Here is a 17,662-nt window from a genome sequence, read left to right as displayed (position 1 = left end):
ACATGTTCGTTTAGCGAGCAGCCAGTGATGAAGGAGACCTGCTGCTGCTGCACATGCGTCCTGAGATGGTTTCCTGTGATGGCTCTCTGTGTCGTGGTCACAGAACCATGCCGTGAGATGGTCACACTGTTTCTTCTCTGTGATTCGTTCAGCAGCCTGACAGCCACTAAAGTGATTCCCCACTCTGACACGGGCTCAGATTTCTCCCACAGTGTAAAATGCAATGAAGCAGCGAGAACGATGTTATCACACAACGTTAAGATGGGATTATCCCGCTGCACAGATAAATGATTTAACCTTCCTCCAGAACAGTAAGAAAAGGAAGCACAGAGCACTTTAAACCTGCGGGTCACACATCAGAGAGCGCAGCACTCACCCTGGCTCCTCCCACAAACGCGGCCGTCTTCGTGGCCTCTGCGAGGTTGTCGTAGACGTTGGGGTATCGGATGCGCTCGTAGACCCGGTCTCTGCTCAGCACAGGTTCGTGGCGTGCAGTCAGCAGGGCCTGCTCTCTGCAGGCACACAGCAAACAGAGCTTTAACGTTTAGACTGGCACAGTGACAGATCCACGGCCCTCGTCTCCACAGCTGTGGAAACAAACCTGTGATGGATGAGCCAGTGGAGAGGCAAAGATGGAGGCTAATCTCTGTCTTCACACTGCGCTGCATCTGCACACGCTAACATTTTAATTAAACAGATCGCTGCTCTGTCTCACCCTCTGAGATTAAACTTTTGGAAGAACCCCCCCCCCCCCCAAGAAAAGCAGCTCTGCTTTCTTGAAGCCGCTAGAAAAATGCAGCAGGCTGTCAGTCGCACACCTGAGCGCACAACAAAGGCACTAAGATGAGGTTTGTAGAGACGACGTACCGCTGGGCTCTCATCTCTCTGGGGTCAAAGGTCAGGAGAGCATCCGTGGAGTCACCCTCATCGCCTCCTTTGAATCTCTTCCTCTCTTTCTTCTCCTCCCTTCGATACATCTTCAGCATTTGTTTCTCCTGCTCTGATTGGATGGTCACCTGGCACCCGTAGGTGGGCTTGGTCACTTCAGCGCCGACCTTGAGGCTGAGATCTGAAGGAAAAGCTCATCGTTAGTTCTCAGCAGCGCGCTGAAGTCAGGCAGCGATGCTTTATCAGTCTGTGGTGGCAGATCTGGCAGTGCGAGGGTTAACGTGGCCGCTGCAGCCTCCCTGCTTGAGACACAACAGCTCAATAAAAGCAGAATTGCTCCTGAAAGCAGATGAGATCTCATGATTGCACCGCGGCCGGCCTGATTGACTGAATGATTTCTTTTTTATCTCACCTAGCGGCTCTACCTGCCGCACAGCCCCCCTCTTCCTGTCACTCTCACCCTCCCAGCTCCTCGTCATCCTCTATGCACCAGTCCTTTATTGGCCCCCTCTCTGGGAGCTATTGTGCCTGGTTATACGTCTCTAACAGTGACTCCAGGTTTCGAGGACTCTCATTTCCCGAGCGATCACAGAGCTATAATTGTGCTGAGAGCGTCAGCGACACAGATCAGGCTGTTTCACACATTACAAACAGCTTATGGTCATTACCAGCTTTTGGGTTTGGTGCTGCTGTATGGCAGCTCTGACATGCCTGTCTGAGAGATTCATGGATGAAAAAGCTAAACACATTTCTAATGTTCCTGTGGAGCAGCGTCAAAGCAGGACGAGTCCTTTACACTCACACATTCACATTTCTATCACAATCTTGTTGTTCTTGGAGGCCCAAAACACTATCAGTCAAACACAAACAGCGAACTCCACGCCACCGTTAGGACCCTCAGACAATGAACTACTGCAGGAGACATCATCACGTTCATGAATACATCCTTTTCATTTCTGAGCTGTCAGGGTGTAAATGAAAGTGTCTCTGGCTTCCCCGTGTCCTCGTGTGTCCTCTGGGCACTGTAGAGGTGGGAATCACCATACATCCCACGATACGATATTATTGCAATTTTTAAAAATATTTTGTGATATTCAGATTCTGTACATAAAGGTAAACTTTATCAATATTCATTTTCTCTAATAACAAAGTCTCACACTCAGTCTTTCTCTCATTTCAGTTTTATTGTTGACAAACTGAACGGTTTGTATTACAGTCTAGTCCAACTTAACTGAATCAACCATCTGGTACAATTATAGCTATTCTGAACTATGCAGTTTATGAAAACTATGCAGCCCCTTCAGCAACTGAAGAATTTGAAAGTAAATTAAAACAAAATATAATTTTACATTAAATAAAAAAGTTTTCAACTTAATTAAAATAAAACATGTCTTAAATTAAAATAAGTAAACTGTCATGTTTATTAAACACATTTGGACAGTGAAGGAATGTCAGGATTCTTGCTCAGAAAAAGGATCAACATGCTCTGAAGTCAGAGCACAAAAACCTTTTTGTAACAAAGTATCGATTTCTGCTGTCCCTGTATCCATACATTATTAGCAAACAAAATATCACCATGCTACACAGTATCCATTTTTTCCCCACCCCTAGGGTACTGATTATATTAACTAGTGAGTCCGTGCATGTGAGCGACACACAGCTCTGTATCCCTGCTCTTAGTAAAGTCATATAGATGTGTACTTATCAGAAGAGAAGAGACTAAGACACCACCCAGACCTAACAAATGGACATTAGATGATGAGTGGAAACTCATAAAACACTTGCATGAGATGTGGCCTGTTTCATATAGTGACTCATACATGATTTACTGGTTTCTCATTACTTTCACATATTGTTTTAGTATCCAAAACATGCAAGTTTCATTTATAGAATTTTTCAAGGGATCTTATATCTGTTTCACACACGACAGATACAAACGTTAGAAGATTCATAAATATCTTTTCCATACGGGCTGATGTGTTTGCCTGCAACATTTGTGCCAGTTACACATTCCTGCAGTCAGAGTCATTCAATGGAAACGTGACTGCAGGAATGATTGGCCTCCGATCGCTCAGCAGACATTCATGTTGTTTTCTTGCTGCGTTTGCTTACATGGAGAAAACAGCCCTGAATCAGCCGAGCTCGTGTCTGCTCGCTGTCACGCGGTCGTCTGCGAGCTTCTGTTCTGGTTATGGCCCGAGGACGCCCGTGAAAGCTCGTCACAGCAACACGAGCATCATCGCCTTCTTCTTAAGGTTGTCAGAGAGACAGCTTCCTACATCCTGTGGACACCTGCTGTACTACATCTGTACATTAGGGCTGCCACAATCGATTATTCTGATAGTCGACTAATCAGATCATCATCCATTGGACGTAAAACGTACAGCTTATTGCACCAGCAGCATCTGCTCTTATATAACTATCATTAGCTTACAGCTTTAAGTGTTTAAGGTCTGTGCTAACTAAAAATAAAGACAAGATGATAGTTTATTAAATTTGAATGAAATTTGCAGATTGTTTCGGTGAAGTTTAATAAACTCCTTGCTATCTAAAATATAACAGGACACCGGAGTAAATTCTGGAGCATCTCACACTTCTGATAATCAGCTGTCTGCTTGACGTTTATTCAGCTGTGTAAAAACTATAACTTTAATCTCAGCCAAACCGATTTACTCAGGAACAAATAAAATACTAAAAAAAGCCAAACAATAACATTTTTAAGTTATCTAAGTGACTTATATATCATGTTTAACCTGAGTAGCGAAAGACGGCGGTGGGTTTGAAAACGATTTGCCGGGAGTCCGGTGTTCTCACGGCTCTAGTGAGCCTAGCCCCCGGCTAGCTATCGAGCTAGTGGCTAACAGACCTGTCCGAAAACGTCGGAGCGCTTTTGAAAATATGTGGTGTCTTGATAAACTGAGCAGATATTTGAGGTTTACACAGCTACATTCTCGCCTGAAAATATGTTAAACGTTTATTTTGTGACCCAGAAAGAATAATAAGAGTAATATTAAAACTAACTAGCTGCCGCCATTGTTGGAAACTGAGCTGGGCTGCGCTATGAATTCTGGGACACAGCTTCTTCTTCTTCGGGGTTTAACGGCAGCTGGCATCCTTGTACATGCAGTGCTGCCATCTTCTGTTTCAGTCCGTTATTACACTCTTAAATCCTACTACTTATTCCTGCGTCTTTCAGGATCTTACAAAGCTTCAAACGACGCGTTGAGGATTTTGATAGTCAACTAATCGTGGCAGCCCTACTGTACATACATGCTCAAAGGCATTTGTACACAAAGTGCAGGATGGCAGGCTACCTCTGGGTATGTACAGGTGCTTGGACCTTTCCTTGCCTCGATGATGTTTCCCCATCTCAGCAACCAATGTTGAGAACATAATGTCCTTACTCAGCTTCAGGTTTCTCAAACCCAGCACATTAACCAGAACACGATGTTCCTATCAGCTGTTTCTAATCAGTGAGGCCTAAAACAGAAGGTTGTCACATGTATCCATGTTAAATGTTATCTGCTGTAATAACAAGTTACTTTGTAACATCCAACTAGGATGTGAAGCCACGTTCTTTCCTTCCGTTAAACAGCAGCCTTGTAAATGTTAGCGGCCCGGCAGGCGGTTCCTCCCGTGTTCCTCCCGTGTTCCTCCGTGTACACGGAGACAGCAGGAACAGGCAGATGTTTCCACTGCCCACGGGAGCCTAGAATCAGCTCATCAAAGTGTGAGGGCATTAAAATGTACCACACTGGGCACGACTGCCTCAAATATTTCTTTCCAAAACTGGTCAAACACTTCCTGCATGTGTGTCCATCTCGTCTTTTAATGGCGCGTCCCACACGGCGCCGCTGACACGTGGAGCGGAGCCACCGAGAGAATCTGCTCTGATAAACATGCAAGTGCCAAACTGGAATTTAAAAAGCTAATCAGCAAGAGACAGGCATTCGCACTAAATCCCACTCTTCTTGATGGCATGCAAATAGTGGAAAATTTAATCAGCCTTTTTTAACCCCTCCTGATTTCACCCTCAGTTGTCAAGGCAACAGTAATCTCAAAAGCTGTCTGGCAAGTCCAATTTTCCGACGCTGATCGGGACTTCTCAGAAATTGGCTGACGTGTGAAACGGCACATGGGTGTGACCAAAATCACAACTGAACGTTTCCACGCTAACGAGCTGCGCTGTTACTGTCCAAGTACAGTTTACAGCCCACCAGTGGGTTCCAGTAACACCACCACTGTCCCAGCTGTGGGTTCACCACAGCTTTGCTTCTGAACATGTGAGGTGACTGACAGATGTTTTGCACACTTGCTGTCAGACTGAACATGGCTGTGTCCAGTGGGGCATACATGTCTATGTTAATGGTGCTTTCAGTGAAACCATCTGCTGAGCATGACCTCATCAGTGTAGTGAATGTGACAGCTGCAGGTGGCGTAGGCTCCTTTCACCATCATCATGTAGGCTCCTCACACTGATGACCTCTGACACCTCGCTCCCATTCATGAATCACTTTTCATTCATTTTTTGGTTTTCCAGGTTTCCACCATGATAATAACCTTGGTGCTGTCACGTTGCTGTGACTGTACAGGCCAGAGTGGTGAAAGCTTTCCACACTCCTTCCTGACACGACTGCTGCAGTTTGTGGTCAGAACGAGCATGATAAGAAGCTCTGACTCTGAGAATAATCACTGTTTGGTCACATGTCCTCTAAGGAGAAAGTAGAAATGATGTTTGCCTCTGGTGACACGAGTATTTCAGGGACGACCGGGCACGTAGGATTTTTTAATCACAAAAGTTTGAAGCCTAATCTTAAAAGTAGACACTATCTCTACTTTCAAGATTAGGCTTCAAACTTTCCTTTTTGCTAAAGCATATAGTTAGGGCTGGACCAGGTGACCCTGAATCCTCCCTTAGTTATGCTGCAATAGCTGCTGGGGGATTCCCATGATGCACTGGGTGTTTCTTCTTCACTCACTATGTGTTAACAGACCTCTCTGCACTGAATCATATCTGTTATTAACCCTTAGATGCACAACCTACCAGCACCTACACTCTTCCACGAGTGGGGTCAAAAATGACCCCAAATAGAAACGATGCATTTTGCTATAAACTCTGTTTTTATTCTTCAAAATCTTTAAAACGAAGAGTTGTAATATTTTAATATTTGAGGTAATCCTCATAAAACATGTTTGTGACACGAGACCCTTTGCATTTTTATTTATTTTTTTCATTAATTTTAAGAAATTGCAGTTTTTGTATCACTTTTGTATGCTTGCTCTGCATATACTGCAGTGTAAGTGGGTCAGTCAGAGCTGCTAAGAATGAAAGTTTCATAGAGATTCCACAGGAACTGCCCTGGGTCATTTTTGACCCCACTTGTGGAAGAGTGGGGTAGTGATTCAAAAACTGCATTTTTTTTTTAATTAATGAAATAATAAATAAAAATGCAAATGGCCTCATGTTACAAACATATTTTATGAGGAATACCTGGAATATGAATATATTACAACTTTGCATTTTAAAGATTTTGAAGAAAAACAACCCGTGGGGTCATTTTTGACCGTGTGCATCTAAGGGTTAACCTCTGTCTCTCTTCCACAGCATGTCTTTATCCCGTCTTCCTTTTCTCACTCCAACCAATCACAGCAGATGGCCCCGCCCCTCCCTGAGCCTGGTTCTGTCGGAGGTTTAGCTGATGTAAGGAGATTTCGTAACCCAAATTCGAGTCAATATTCTTTTTTTTCTTATGTCCATGAAACATATACTGGCACAGATCACTTCTTTCTGGACAAAAACTCCTTTTAGTCACAGACTGTGATTACAAGGCCATGGTCGTTTCAGATCATTCCCCTGTTTCTTTCCCAATGCCTGCTCTAAGTATCCGCCATGGAGATTCAATCCAGTGTTGTCAGCAAACAAAAAGTTTCTTAATTATATAAGGACCCCAGGGACGTCACCTTCAACTGTTTGGGAATCCCTAAAAGATATCTGCGAGGCCAAATCATTTCATTTTGTGCAAAACAAAAAAGAATAGAGCGCCTCTCTCAATTAGCTGATGAAATTACTGAACTAGATGCTGTATATAGCCATTCCCCTGATCCTGTGTTATATAAATGGAGGTTACAATCAAACTGAAAACAATCTCATATCTACAAAACAGGCCGAGTATCTAATTTCAGAGTTTTGTAGCTACGCGTGTGAACATGGAGAAAAAACATGCAAGCTGCTAGCTCATCAGCAGAGAACAGCTAATCAAGCTATCCTTGAGATGCAGAATGACCAGGGAATAAGGTGCACGGATAACCAAGAGATAAATAACAGTTTTCTAAAATACTATCAGACTTTATACAGCTGCCCCAGCTAACGATGATGCAGCACTGAACATTTCTTTGAGAAACTTGATATCCCTTCCTCAGGAGAAGATGTGACCACCAGTTTGGAGGAGCCTCTTATGTTGAAATTGAAATGGCCATAGGGAGCATGCAGTCTGGAAAATCTCCTGGCCCCGACGGGTATCCTTCAGATGTTTTCAAAACGTTTTCTAACCAATGGATTTCACTGTTAAAATCTTTGAAGAATCTTTCCTCCTCCAACAAGGCATCAAGCATTTAGACTGTGGCTCATACCGTCCAACATCTTTGTTGAACACAGACACCAAGATCTTTGTCCTCCTTTGTCCTCAATCGTCTCAGACGGGCTTTATTAAACAATAGGTATTCATGTCTTAATATTAGACGTTTATTAAATATAATTTAAAGGCCTGTCAAAGGTAATGTTTTGGAAACGGTCATTTCGCTTGATGCAGAAAAAGCGTTTGATCGGGAGAGGATGGGATTTTCTTTTTCATACGTTTGAGAAATTTGGCTTCGGGAGTAATTTTGTGTCTTGGATAAAAGTATTGTAATGTTCCCCTTTAGCCGTTCGGACTGACAATAATTTGTCCCCCTGATTTGAGTTCCAACGCGGCACACGACAGGGGCGCCCTTTGTCACCTCTTCTTTTTGCCATCGCGATTGAACCGCTAGCTGTTGCTCTGAGATAATACGTTGATGTTGAGGAATACATCGAGGGGGTATCGAACATAACGTCTCTGTTTGTGCCGACGACATGCTTTTGTTTATTTCCAAATAGCCTCCCTAAACTTTTATGTTATTCTTAAGGAATTTGGGACAATTTCTGGATACAAGGTGAATTTTGGGAAGAGCGGGGCAATGCCTATAGGAACAACAACTGGGGCATTTTCGTCTATTTTAGCTATAACTAAATATTTAGGTGACACAGAACCACAAAGACTTGTATAAAACTAATTATCTTCCTTTATTGTCTTGGCTAAAAGAGGATTTTGGAAAGTGGGAGTCCTTGCCTCTTCTGCTGGGTGGTAGAATCAATATCATCAAGATGAGTATATTTCCTAAATTTCTATATTTTTTTTCCAATGTCTTCCAATTTTTTAACTAAGTCTTTCTTTAACAATCTGAATAGTCAAATTTCTTCCTTCATTTGGAACAAAAGCCACCTAGTCTGAATATTACAAAGACCGTGGTGCGCAGGGGGCTTAGCATCTAATATAAGGCATTATTGTACTGGGTAAAGGTTCATGATAGTTAATTATCATGGGTAACACTGGAGCAGTGAATCCTCCCTGCTGTCTTTGCTGTGAGCCAGATCAGCCCTGGCAGGACCTCCAGCTTTACCACAAACCCTCTCGTCATCCACTCACTGACATTATGGTAGAGAAGGCACTTTAAACAGACTGAACTCTCCCTTATTGCACCACCGCATAGACATTGCATGATCTCTCCATCCTTAAAGGACGAGGCATTTAACAAGTGGACAAAGCTTGGAGTAACTTCAATGACTGCTCTTCTCACAGATCTTCTGTTCACTTGGACAATTGGTGACTAAGTTCAAGATCCCTCGGTCACATTTTTTCAGGTATCTACAACTTGGGAACTTTGTTGCTTCTAACACTGAGTGCTTTCCGTCCTGTGCACCTCCGTCTCTTTTGGATGATGTTTTTGATCTTAAACTGGACGCCAAGCGGGTTATAAGTGATGTTTATGAGCTGTTAAGTAGCTGTCCACACTGCAATCTCTTAGGGAACCATGGGGAAGAGATCTGGGCCAACAGATTGCAGACGAGACTTGGCATAGGATCATCAATAGGATGTTTTCATCATCTACCTGCCTCAAACATGTGGTGATTCAGTTTAAAGTGGTTCACCGTCTCCACTGGTCTAAAACTAGACTGAGCAAAATCAAGGCTGGGTTTGACCCCACATGTGTCCGGTGTAGACAACAGCCTGCTTCTCTACTTCACATGTTTTGGACTTGTCCAAAATTGGGTAGCTTTTGGAAAAGTATATTTGAAACCATGTCCAAGATATGTGGCATTCCAATCACAGCCTGTCCATTCATGGCCATTTTTGGGGTGACGCTTTATGATGCCAGTCTTTCTGAATCACACTCTGGCCTTCTTGCACTCTTTTGGCCGTAGGTTGATCTTATTGAAATGGAAAGAGCCACTTCCACCTGTCTATGCGCACTGGGTTAAGGACGTCATGTACAATACTCAGCTGGAAAAGATCCGCTACTCTGTAAAAGGTTCGGCTCGGACATTTTATGACATATGGAAACCTTTTCTAACTTACTTTGAAAGTTTAAATCCAGATACTATTGCTTAATGTGTGTGTTTTTTTGTTTTTCCCCTTGCTTGCATTCGTTTATGTTATTATTTACTTTTTATCTGTAATTTTATTTTATCTTATTTCTTTCTTCTTCTCTGGCTGGGTTTTAGTTACACTGTTCTGGAGGGGGGGCTGTTTGTTAATACTGCTTTAATTGTAGTTAAAAGCAATTTTTTGTTCAATAAAAAGACCTTGATCAAAAAAAGGCGTGTCTCTCATGAACACCCACACCTTCTGGGGTGGATGAAATGAACTTACACGTAACAGCTCATCTGATTAGTCGCTCCAGTAACTCTGCTTCAATGTTATCTCTATGGCATATATGCTAACATGCTAACAGAGTAGAATATCAGTCAAAACCCCCGATGGTCCAGCTGCAGTCCTCACCATAACAAAGCCAATAACACAAAGTGACAGTATCTCAGTGCTTTATAGATTTATCATGACCTTGTGTTCCTACTTGGCCATTTGAACTGATACTGGTAATTATGGTAATTATGTTTTCTACAACTTTCAGGGATTGGTGCCACCTGACGGTTGTACAGCCTGGAGGCTGAGGGTTAGCACTGGCAGCTGCCAGTCTTGATTTGTTATTTATAGTTTGATTGACATGCTAATTAGTAACTAAAATAAATGTAGTGGAGTACACCCTGTGCTCCCTTTGCAGAGCAGCCCTGCACACTGCAGAGAGGGGACGGGTGGCTTTAATCAACCTGCAGATAGTTTTACTATAATCAGCTACATGTTCAACTCTCCCTCAGACTAAGCCAGGAGTTTGTCTCCATGCAGGCAACTGTTTGCAGCTTTTTAGTTCATTTATTTTTGTAAAACAACAAACAAAACCTCCCTCAAGTCCTTAAGAAAAGTTAAAAACACAGGCCGACAAAGCTGACAGACAAACGGAGAAATGCTCTCAGTTCTCAGTCATTGTTAGGGAATGAGGTCAGGGCTGTGACTACCACTGCATGTCGGACCAGTCGCATGTCGGACCAGTCGCATGTCGGACCAGATGCATGTCGGACCAGTCGCATGTCGGACCAGTCGCATGTCGGACCAGTCGCATGTCGGACCAGTCGCATGTCTGACCAGTCGCATGTCGGACCAGATGCATGTCGGACCAGTCGCATGTCGGACCAGTCGCATGTCGGACCAATCGCATGTCTGACCAGTCGCATGTCGGACCAGATGCATGTCGGACCAGTCGCATGTCGGACCAGTCGCATGTCGGACCAGATGCATGTCGGACCAGTCGCATGTCGGACCAGTCGCATGTCGGACCAGTCGCATGTCGGACCAGTCGCATGTCTGACCAGTCGCATGTCGGACCAGATGCATGTCGGACCAGTCGCATGTCGGACCAGTCGCATGTCGGACCAGATGCATGTCGGACCAGTCGCATGTCGGACCAGTCGCATGTCGGACCAGTCGCATGTCTGACCAGTCGCATGTCGGACCAGTCGCATGTCGGACCAGTCGCATGTCGGACCAGTCGCATGTCGGACCAATCGCATGTCTGACCAGTCGCATGTCGGACCAGATGCATGTCGGACCAGTCGCATGTCGGACCAGTCGCATGTCGGACCAGATGCATGTCGGACCAGTCGCATGTCGGACCAGATCCATGTCGGACCAGTCGCATGTCGGACCAGATCCATGTCGGACCAGTCGCATGTCGGACCAGATGCATGTCGGACCAATCGCATGTCGGACCAGATCCATGTCGGACCAGTCGCATGTCGGACCAGATCCATGTCGGACCAGATGCATGTTGGACCAATCGCACATCGGACCAGTCGCATGTCGGACCAGTCGCATGCTGAATGAAATGAAGGTTCAATGCAACAATGTGTGAACTGTTATCAACAGGAACATTAAGCAGACTTAATGCTGGATGATAAGAAGTTTGGAAAGACTGCTGAGATGGTCTACTGTAGATTCAAATGTAGCACCAATCATCTGTGTCTCTAAGACTCATCATCATTATCTGACAACAGCGTCTAAACACGCCCAGCTTCACTCCCTGATGGCGAGGAAAGTCAGCTGGACACACAGAGCAGGTTAAATAAATAACAACCATCCAGTCCACACATGCAGAGAAATACTGCAGCACTTTGTTACACAGTGCTAATATTTCAGTATCCTCTAATACCACCATGCAACAGCATCAGAGTTGTTAGCCTTTGTTGCTAACACTGCTACAGTCAGTCACAGCAAGCAGAGCAATGGTGCCTGTGTAACCTTATACTTCAGATACGTTTAAAACTGCAGCTTATTACCAAGGACATCTGAAACTCCAGTGTTTAACCCTCACTGATAAAATTCTCCCTTTAGGCTAGTTTTACTGTGCAGGACTGTCAGTGCAATAAAATCCAAAGGATGCAGTCATGTTAGGACGCACTGAACACAGTACTTCTCTTTCTAAGAGTCTTCCCTGCCATGGGCCTTACCTGATGGATAGACAGTCCTGTCAGGTTGGATGCGGAGGAGGGAGTCAACAATGGCCGCCCTTCGCTGCAGAAGGGTTGAGATCATGTCCAGCCCCTCTGGGCCGAGCAGCTCAAACAGCTGGAGACAGGAACAGGAGAAGACAGTCAGTACAGAAAACACATTTCTCATTGGAAATGAATAGACTAACAGGCTTGTGAGGATCAGTGGAACAACGCAGCATCCTGATCCCTCGTCTATAAGGGTTGGTTTCAGAATGGAGGCTGTGACAGAGAGCACAGCAAACTGGTCACCTGGTCTCTGTCGAGGCCTTGCTTTGCTCTGTGAATATCTGTTCTATTCACGTTGGGAGTGAGAGGAGAGGTGATGTCCTCTCAGTGGACGGAGGGTTTCATCTGCTCACAGGGATTTTTTAAATGAACTCTCATGAATCCTGGCCTTGGAACTGACTGATTAGGTGTGGGCTCTGCAAGGACAGAGACAGACTTTCTCCTTCAAACGGCTTGTGTGCACTCTCCATCCTTCAGGCAAACGTTAACTGTGTAATGAGTCTGCATGTGCAGAGCTACGGGTCAGCAGTGGCAAGGTCTGTGTGGTCTGCTCATTTCAGTGAGCAAATGGAACAAAAGAACCAGGATGAGTGGAGCCGAGGCACAGGAGGGCATCCTGAAACCACGTGCACAGGAAAAATACTCTAAAGATTCCTTTTCAGGAGGATGGTGGTTCGATCCTGGACTCCTTGGTGCTGAAGAGAATTACACAGTGATGGATGAATGTGGACAAGTCTATGCATGGAATAAAGTAGCTTTAATGCAGCTTTGGAACATCAGTCCATTTACCTCATCAGGATTTTTTATTTGATTCACCTGCTGTTAACATCCAAGCAGCCATGAAATAAGAACAGTACAGAAGCAGTACTTACCACTGTAACTGTAACTGTAACTTATCTGCACCAACGACTCGATAATTAACACAGCTTAACTCATTTAGGACGGCCTTACTAAACCAAAGAGCACTTTTACATTAGATTACACTGATATTAGATTTTTATATTGAACTGTATGAGAACTAAATATAAACTGACAACACGTATGATACTGATGTATGACCAAACATAGGGCTGGGCCATATCATACCGTTCACGGTAATACCGGTATAATGTTGGGCAACGATAAGAAAATGAAATATGGCGATAGAATATGCGTAAAACACGCATGCGCAGTGCCTTTGTTTACATACGCACATGGAGGAAAAAGCCTGACGGCGACGCAGAATGAGAAGAGCGAAAGTGGATCGTTGAATGAAACAGATGAACCTGAACTGGTTTTTAAAAATGCTGCAGCTTCACTGGTGTGGAACTGGTTTGGCTTTACTGTCAGATACACAACAAAGCACTATTTTTGGTAGCGCATGCTAGCGGGCCGTCGTTATTACCGTGTTTTTGGAAGATACGGCACTTTGATTTTTCTGAAAGTCGACAGAGCCCCTTATAATCCCGTGTGCCTTATGTATGAACTCTGGTTGTGTTTACTGACCTCGAAACGATTTTATGTACATGGCGCTCGAAAATCTGTCAAATGTTTCAGTACGACTTTGCTAAGCTACGAAGCCGCACCGCTTGATGGATTGTCGGAGCATTACGGCTATAGTAGGCGGAGCCTCGCGGAGTGATACGTACTGTGCTTCAACATAATATTACCGTATTGTGTGTGTATGACCTCTTTTTAAGTTTTGTGGATATTATACATGGTTATGCTGAGGATATGTCGGCCAGTTTCCACTGGAAATGCCTTTTGGTTAAACTGTCAGCGAGGAATTTGCATTTGCACTGTTAAATATTTATATAACTTTAATGCACATAAAAAACAGCTGCTTGTTTAAGTGAAAATACATTGATGTTTTTCTTTTTGCATTAATAAAGTTGTGGAGTTGTAAAGTATTTTGTCTCGTGTCAGTTATATCGTTATTGCAAATTTTCAAATGTATATCATGATAAATATTTTTGGTCATGTCGCCCTGCTCTACTGAACTTATCGATCTATTAACGTGTTTATAGGCGTTTTCCTACAGTGTTGTTAAAAAGGTTTACAGTGTATTTAAACCCTGGAGAAGCTGGCAGGTTTGACCGTCTACACACATTTTAAAAAGTTGTGTAAAATGAATAATTCAGCACTCAGATGAAGCAACAATGCAGAGTCCTGCGTACAGAGGATCCACTCTCACAGAGCTGGGCTCTTCTACCACAACAATGTTTAAATGACACCCAGCTGATCGACTCAAAGTTGCTGAGCAGGTAGCATCACCACAGGAGAAATATGAGAACAGTGATATTCTGAGCAGAGCATCAAATCATGGCTGGACTAAAGGTAAGAGGGGAGAGTACACTGTGCTAACTTGTGTCTAAAGCACAAACAGCAGACCGAACTATCAGAGGATCGATGCATCAGGCTTTGTTCACTGAGAGACTGAAGAGCAACTGTATGAACAATTCTCACACTCTGAATTTAGTAAATGAAAATAATCATGTCATGTAAAGAAGGAGAAACAGGGAGGAAGGCTAACACATGGCAGCATGGCGCGGTGTATCCCAATGAATCACACTAAAGGTGGGTAAATCAATATGAAGGTGAAAAACACTGGCAGACAATGAATTATACACAGAGAAATGGGAGCATTCACCAGCAGTGAATCATCTCCACCCTGATAAATGAGAAGCAGTGCTCCACCCTCGGGTTTGATCTTTGTGGGGAACTCAGACGGAGGCAGAATAATGAGCCCAGACACATCTCCGAGCTTTGAACAGCTACTTAAGACCACAAGCTCTGACTTACCTGCAGTAAAAGGTTCCTCCACTGCACATTTACTGAGAAAGGCAAACATCCTCATATGATTCAAAGCTTTTTGAAACTCTCAGATATGCTAGGATAGGATGAACGATCAGTCCTCTGAGTCGTGTTTTGGACCTGATCACTGCCAGATACACTTCTCAAAACAGATCTGACTACATCCAACCAGAAATAACAGGAAGTGAGATCATTAGGTTATGGATTAGTACCAGTACCCGTATTAGTACCAGTGCCAGTGATAGTGTCAGTATCAGTACTAGAAAAGCAACATTTAACGAGTATAGTCCAACTGCTTGTGGTAAACACAGAAGGGTTGGTCGTGATTTCCAAATTTCCAGACGTAATGTAAATAAATAAATAAACAGGTGTGGTCCCTAGGTTCTGTAAGCATGCTGTTGTTGAGTTGATATTAAAAAAGAGCAGTTTGGATAATGGCAGTGTGTCTCTACGCTCCCAATTTTGCCTAAAATTCTGGAAAAAGTAGTTGCAGATCAACTTTCCGCTTTTAGAAAAATCTATGTGAAATCTATGACAAATTTCAGTCTGGTTCCCGTAAATGTCACTCAACATAAACCGCATTAATTAAGGTCTCTATTGACACTATGATGTCAGCTGACTCCGGAGCATCCACAGTCATGGTTTTGCTGGTGTTAACATCTGCCTTTGACACCACTGACCATCCTGATTAACAGGCTCCAGGCCGGTGTGTCCGTTCTGGCTCTGGTATCATCAGAAGACATAGCATACATTTACACTGCTATGCAGATGACACCCAGCTCTATCTGTCCATGAAGCCAGATAACACACACCAATTAGTTAAACTGCAGGAATGTCTTAAAGACATAAAGACTTGGATGGCCGCTAACTTTCTGCTTCTTAACTCAGATCAAACTGAGGTCATTGTACTCGGCGCTGAAAAGCTTAGAAATTTGGTATCTAACCAGATTCTTACTCTGGATGGCATTACCTTGGCCTCCAGTAACACTGTGAGGAACCTTGGAGTCATTTTTGACCAGGATATGTCCTTCAACGCACATATTAAACAAATATGTAAGACTGCGTTCTTCCATTTGTGCAACATCTCTAAAATTAGAAATATCCTGTCTCAGAGTGACGCTGAAAAACTAGTTCATGCATTTATTACTTCCAGGCTGGACGACTGCAATTCATTATTATCAGGAAGTCCAAAAACTCACTGAAAAGCCTTCAGCTAATCCAAAATGCTGCAGCAAGAGTCCTGACAGGGACTAGAAAGAGAGAGCAGATTTCTCCTGTTTTGGCTTCCTGTTAAATCCAGAATTCAAAATCCTGCTCCTCACATACAAGGTCTTAAATAATCAGGCCCCATCTTATCTTAATGACCTTGTAGTACCATATCACCCTATTAGAGCACTTCGCTCTCGCTCTGCAGGCCTACTTGTTTTCCATTAGTACCTACTCGGATCGACTCGCCACAGTTTTCGGGGTTTTCATTAGTACTTGGTACCGGGTACTAAAATAGTTCCTGCACAGCGATCCGAGCAGGTACTAAAACGTGATGTCATCAGACCGCATGCTAGCAACTGGCTCGTCAGTGGCGTCACTCGATGAGTCATGAGAGAGTCTCATGAACAAAAATCAAAACCACCATTTTTGAAACCCGGCGATGAGGGAGATGGCTACAAAACCGACGCCGTGGTCCCCGAGTGTGACGAAAAGCCACAGAGCGAGCAGCAGGTGTATCATTGCCTCCACCTTTGTTCTACAGTTTGTGTCGTATACCGATTACGTCACAGGACACTCGGCCGCGTTGCTATGACGATGACCACGCATATTAGGTGGTAATCTGCTGTGATGGAAAACCAGTTGATGTGAGTAGTAACTAATGGAAGAAGTCAACGTAACCTTAACATGATAAAGATATAAAGTTTCTGAGATATCGCTGCTACTGTACTGAACTCCCCTCACTATGAAATGACCAAATCTGTATGTAACTAAATGGCTTTGCAGTGCGCGCTTCCCGCCTGCACTCAGCACCTACCACAAAATGTCAGCAATCCAAGGTCAGCGATGAGAAATAATAAGAAGCGAGTTCCTCCATTGTTGGCTTTAATGCCACAGAGTGCAAAGCCTTTAAACTTTAGTGTTGACTTTGGAGTCACACAGAGGTAGATGCATAGAGAGCCTGCAGGTGCACTCTCACAGTGTGTTTCTGTGTGTGTCCCTGCACACACACACAGCAGTCTACACCTGAGGATGTCTGTGGGAAAGTTGGCTTCCAAATGTCAACTACGTGAGAAACATTGGAAGCAACTGGAAGCAGCTGAAGTTGTACAATTCTGCCTCTGTGCTAAATTGATAGGAGGGCTGTGGGGTAGGGGCAGCATGAGGACGGACCAGATGAAAGCTGCACATATAAGTGTTGAACATCCACAGGCACAAAATGCAACGGTTTCCTGCTTCATATGAGAATGTGAAGAATAGCAAATTAGAGGTTCAAATAGGGCGAGAAACAGACCCAACGAGCAGCCTCATCTGCTTTACAGGAAGATGTAGATCCAAACAAGACCCTGCACAGGAAATCCCTCACACAGAAACGACTTACACTCCAGTGTTTGCACATTAAACAGCTGTCACTCTTCAGGGCTTCACCATGTCTTACAACGGCTACGTCACAAATATAAAATACAAATATAAAAACACGCTCAGTGAGAGATTGATTTACCCATAATGCACCACAGAATGACACAGCATCTCAATAGTCTTGATATTTATTTATAATCACCTCTGTTAGTCCTGTGATCCGTAAATATT

At 43.8% G+C, this 17,662-nt stretch overlaps 1 protein-coding gene across 5 annotated transcripts in view; it reads right to left on the bottom strand.

Annotated features, from left to right (window-relative positions):
* ascc3 (activating signal cointegrator 1 complex subunit 3) overlaps window positions 1-17,662 on the bottom strand; it is a 150,032-nt gene that overhangs the window by 119,410 nt on the left and 12,960 nt on the right. For all 5 annotated transcript variants that reach the window (XM_087837591.1, XM_087837593.1, XM_087837592.1 and 2 more), the window contains exons 5-7: window positions 12,026-12,143; window positions 868-1,069; window positions 377-512 (exon numbers count right to left, since the gene is read on the bottom strand). In XM_087837591.1, the coding sequence (XP_087693717.1) occupies window positions 377-512; window positions 868-1,069; window positions 12,026-12,143 (456 nt within the window). The remainder of the gene's footprint in view (window positions 1-376; window positions 513-867; window positions 1,070-12,025; window positions 12,144-17,662) is intronic.

The sequence above is a fragment of the Neolamprologus brichardi genome, unplaced genomic scaffold (assembly GCF_056152115.1).
Source record: "Neolamprologus brichardi isolate AB-2024 unplaced genomic scaffold, ASM5615211v1 NODE_ptg000036l+_length_2141236_cov_1, whole genome shotgun sequence".
In the NCBI taxonomy this organism is placed as follows: domain Eukaryota; kingdom Metazoa; phylum Chordata; class Actinopteri; order Cichliformes; family Cichlidae; genus Neolamprologus; species Neolamprologus brichardi.
This window is presented reverse-complemented; position numbering and strand designations above follow the sequence as displayed.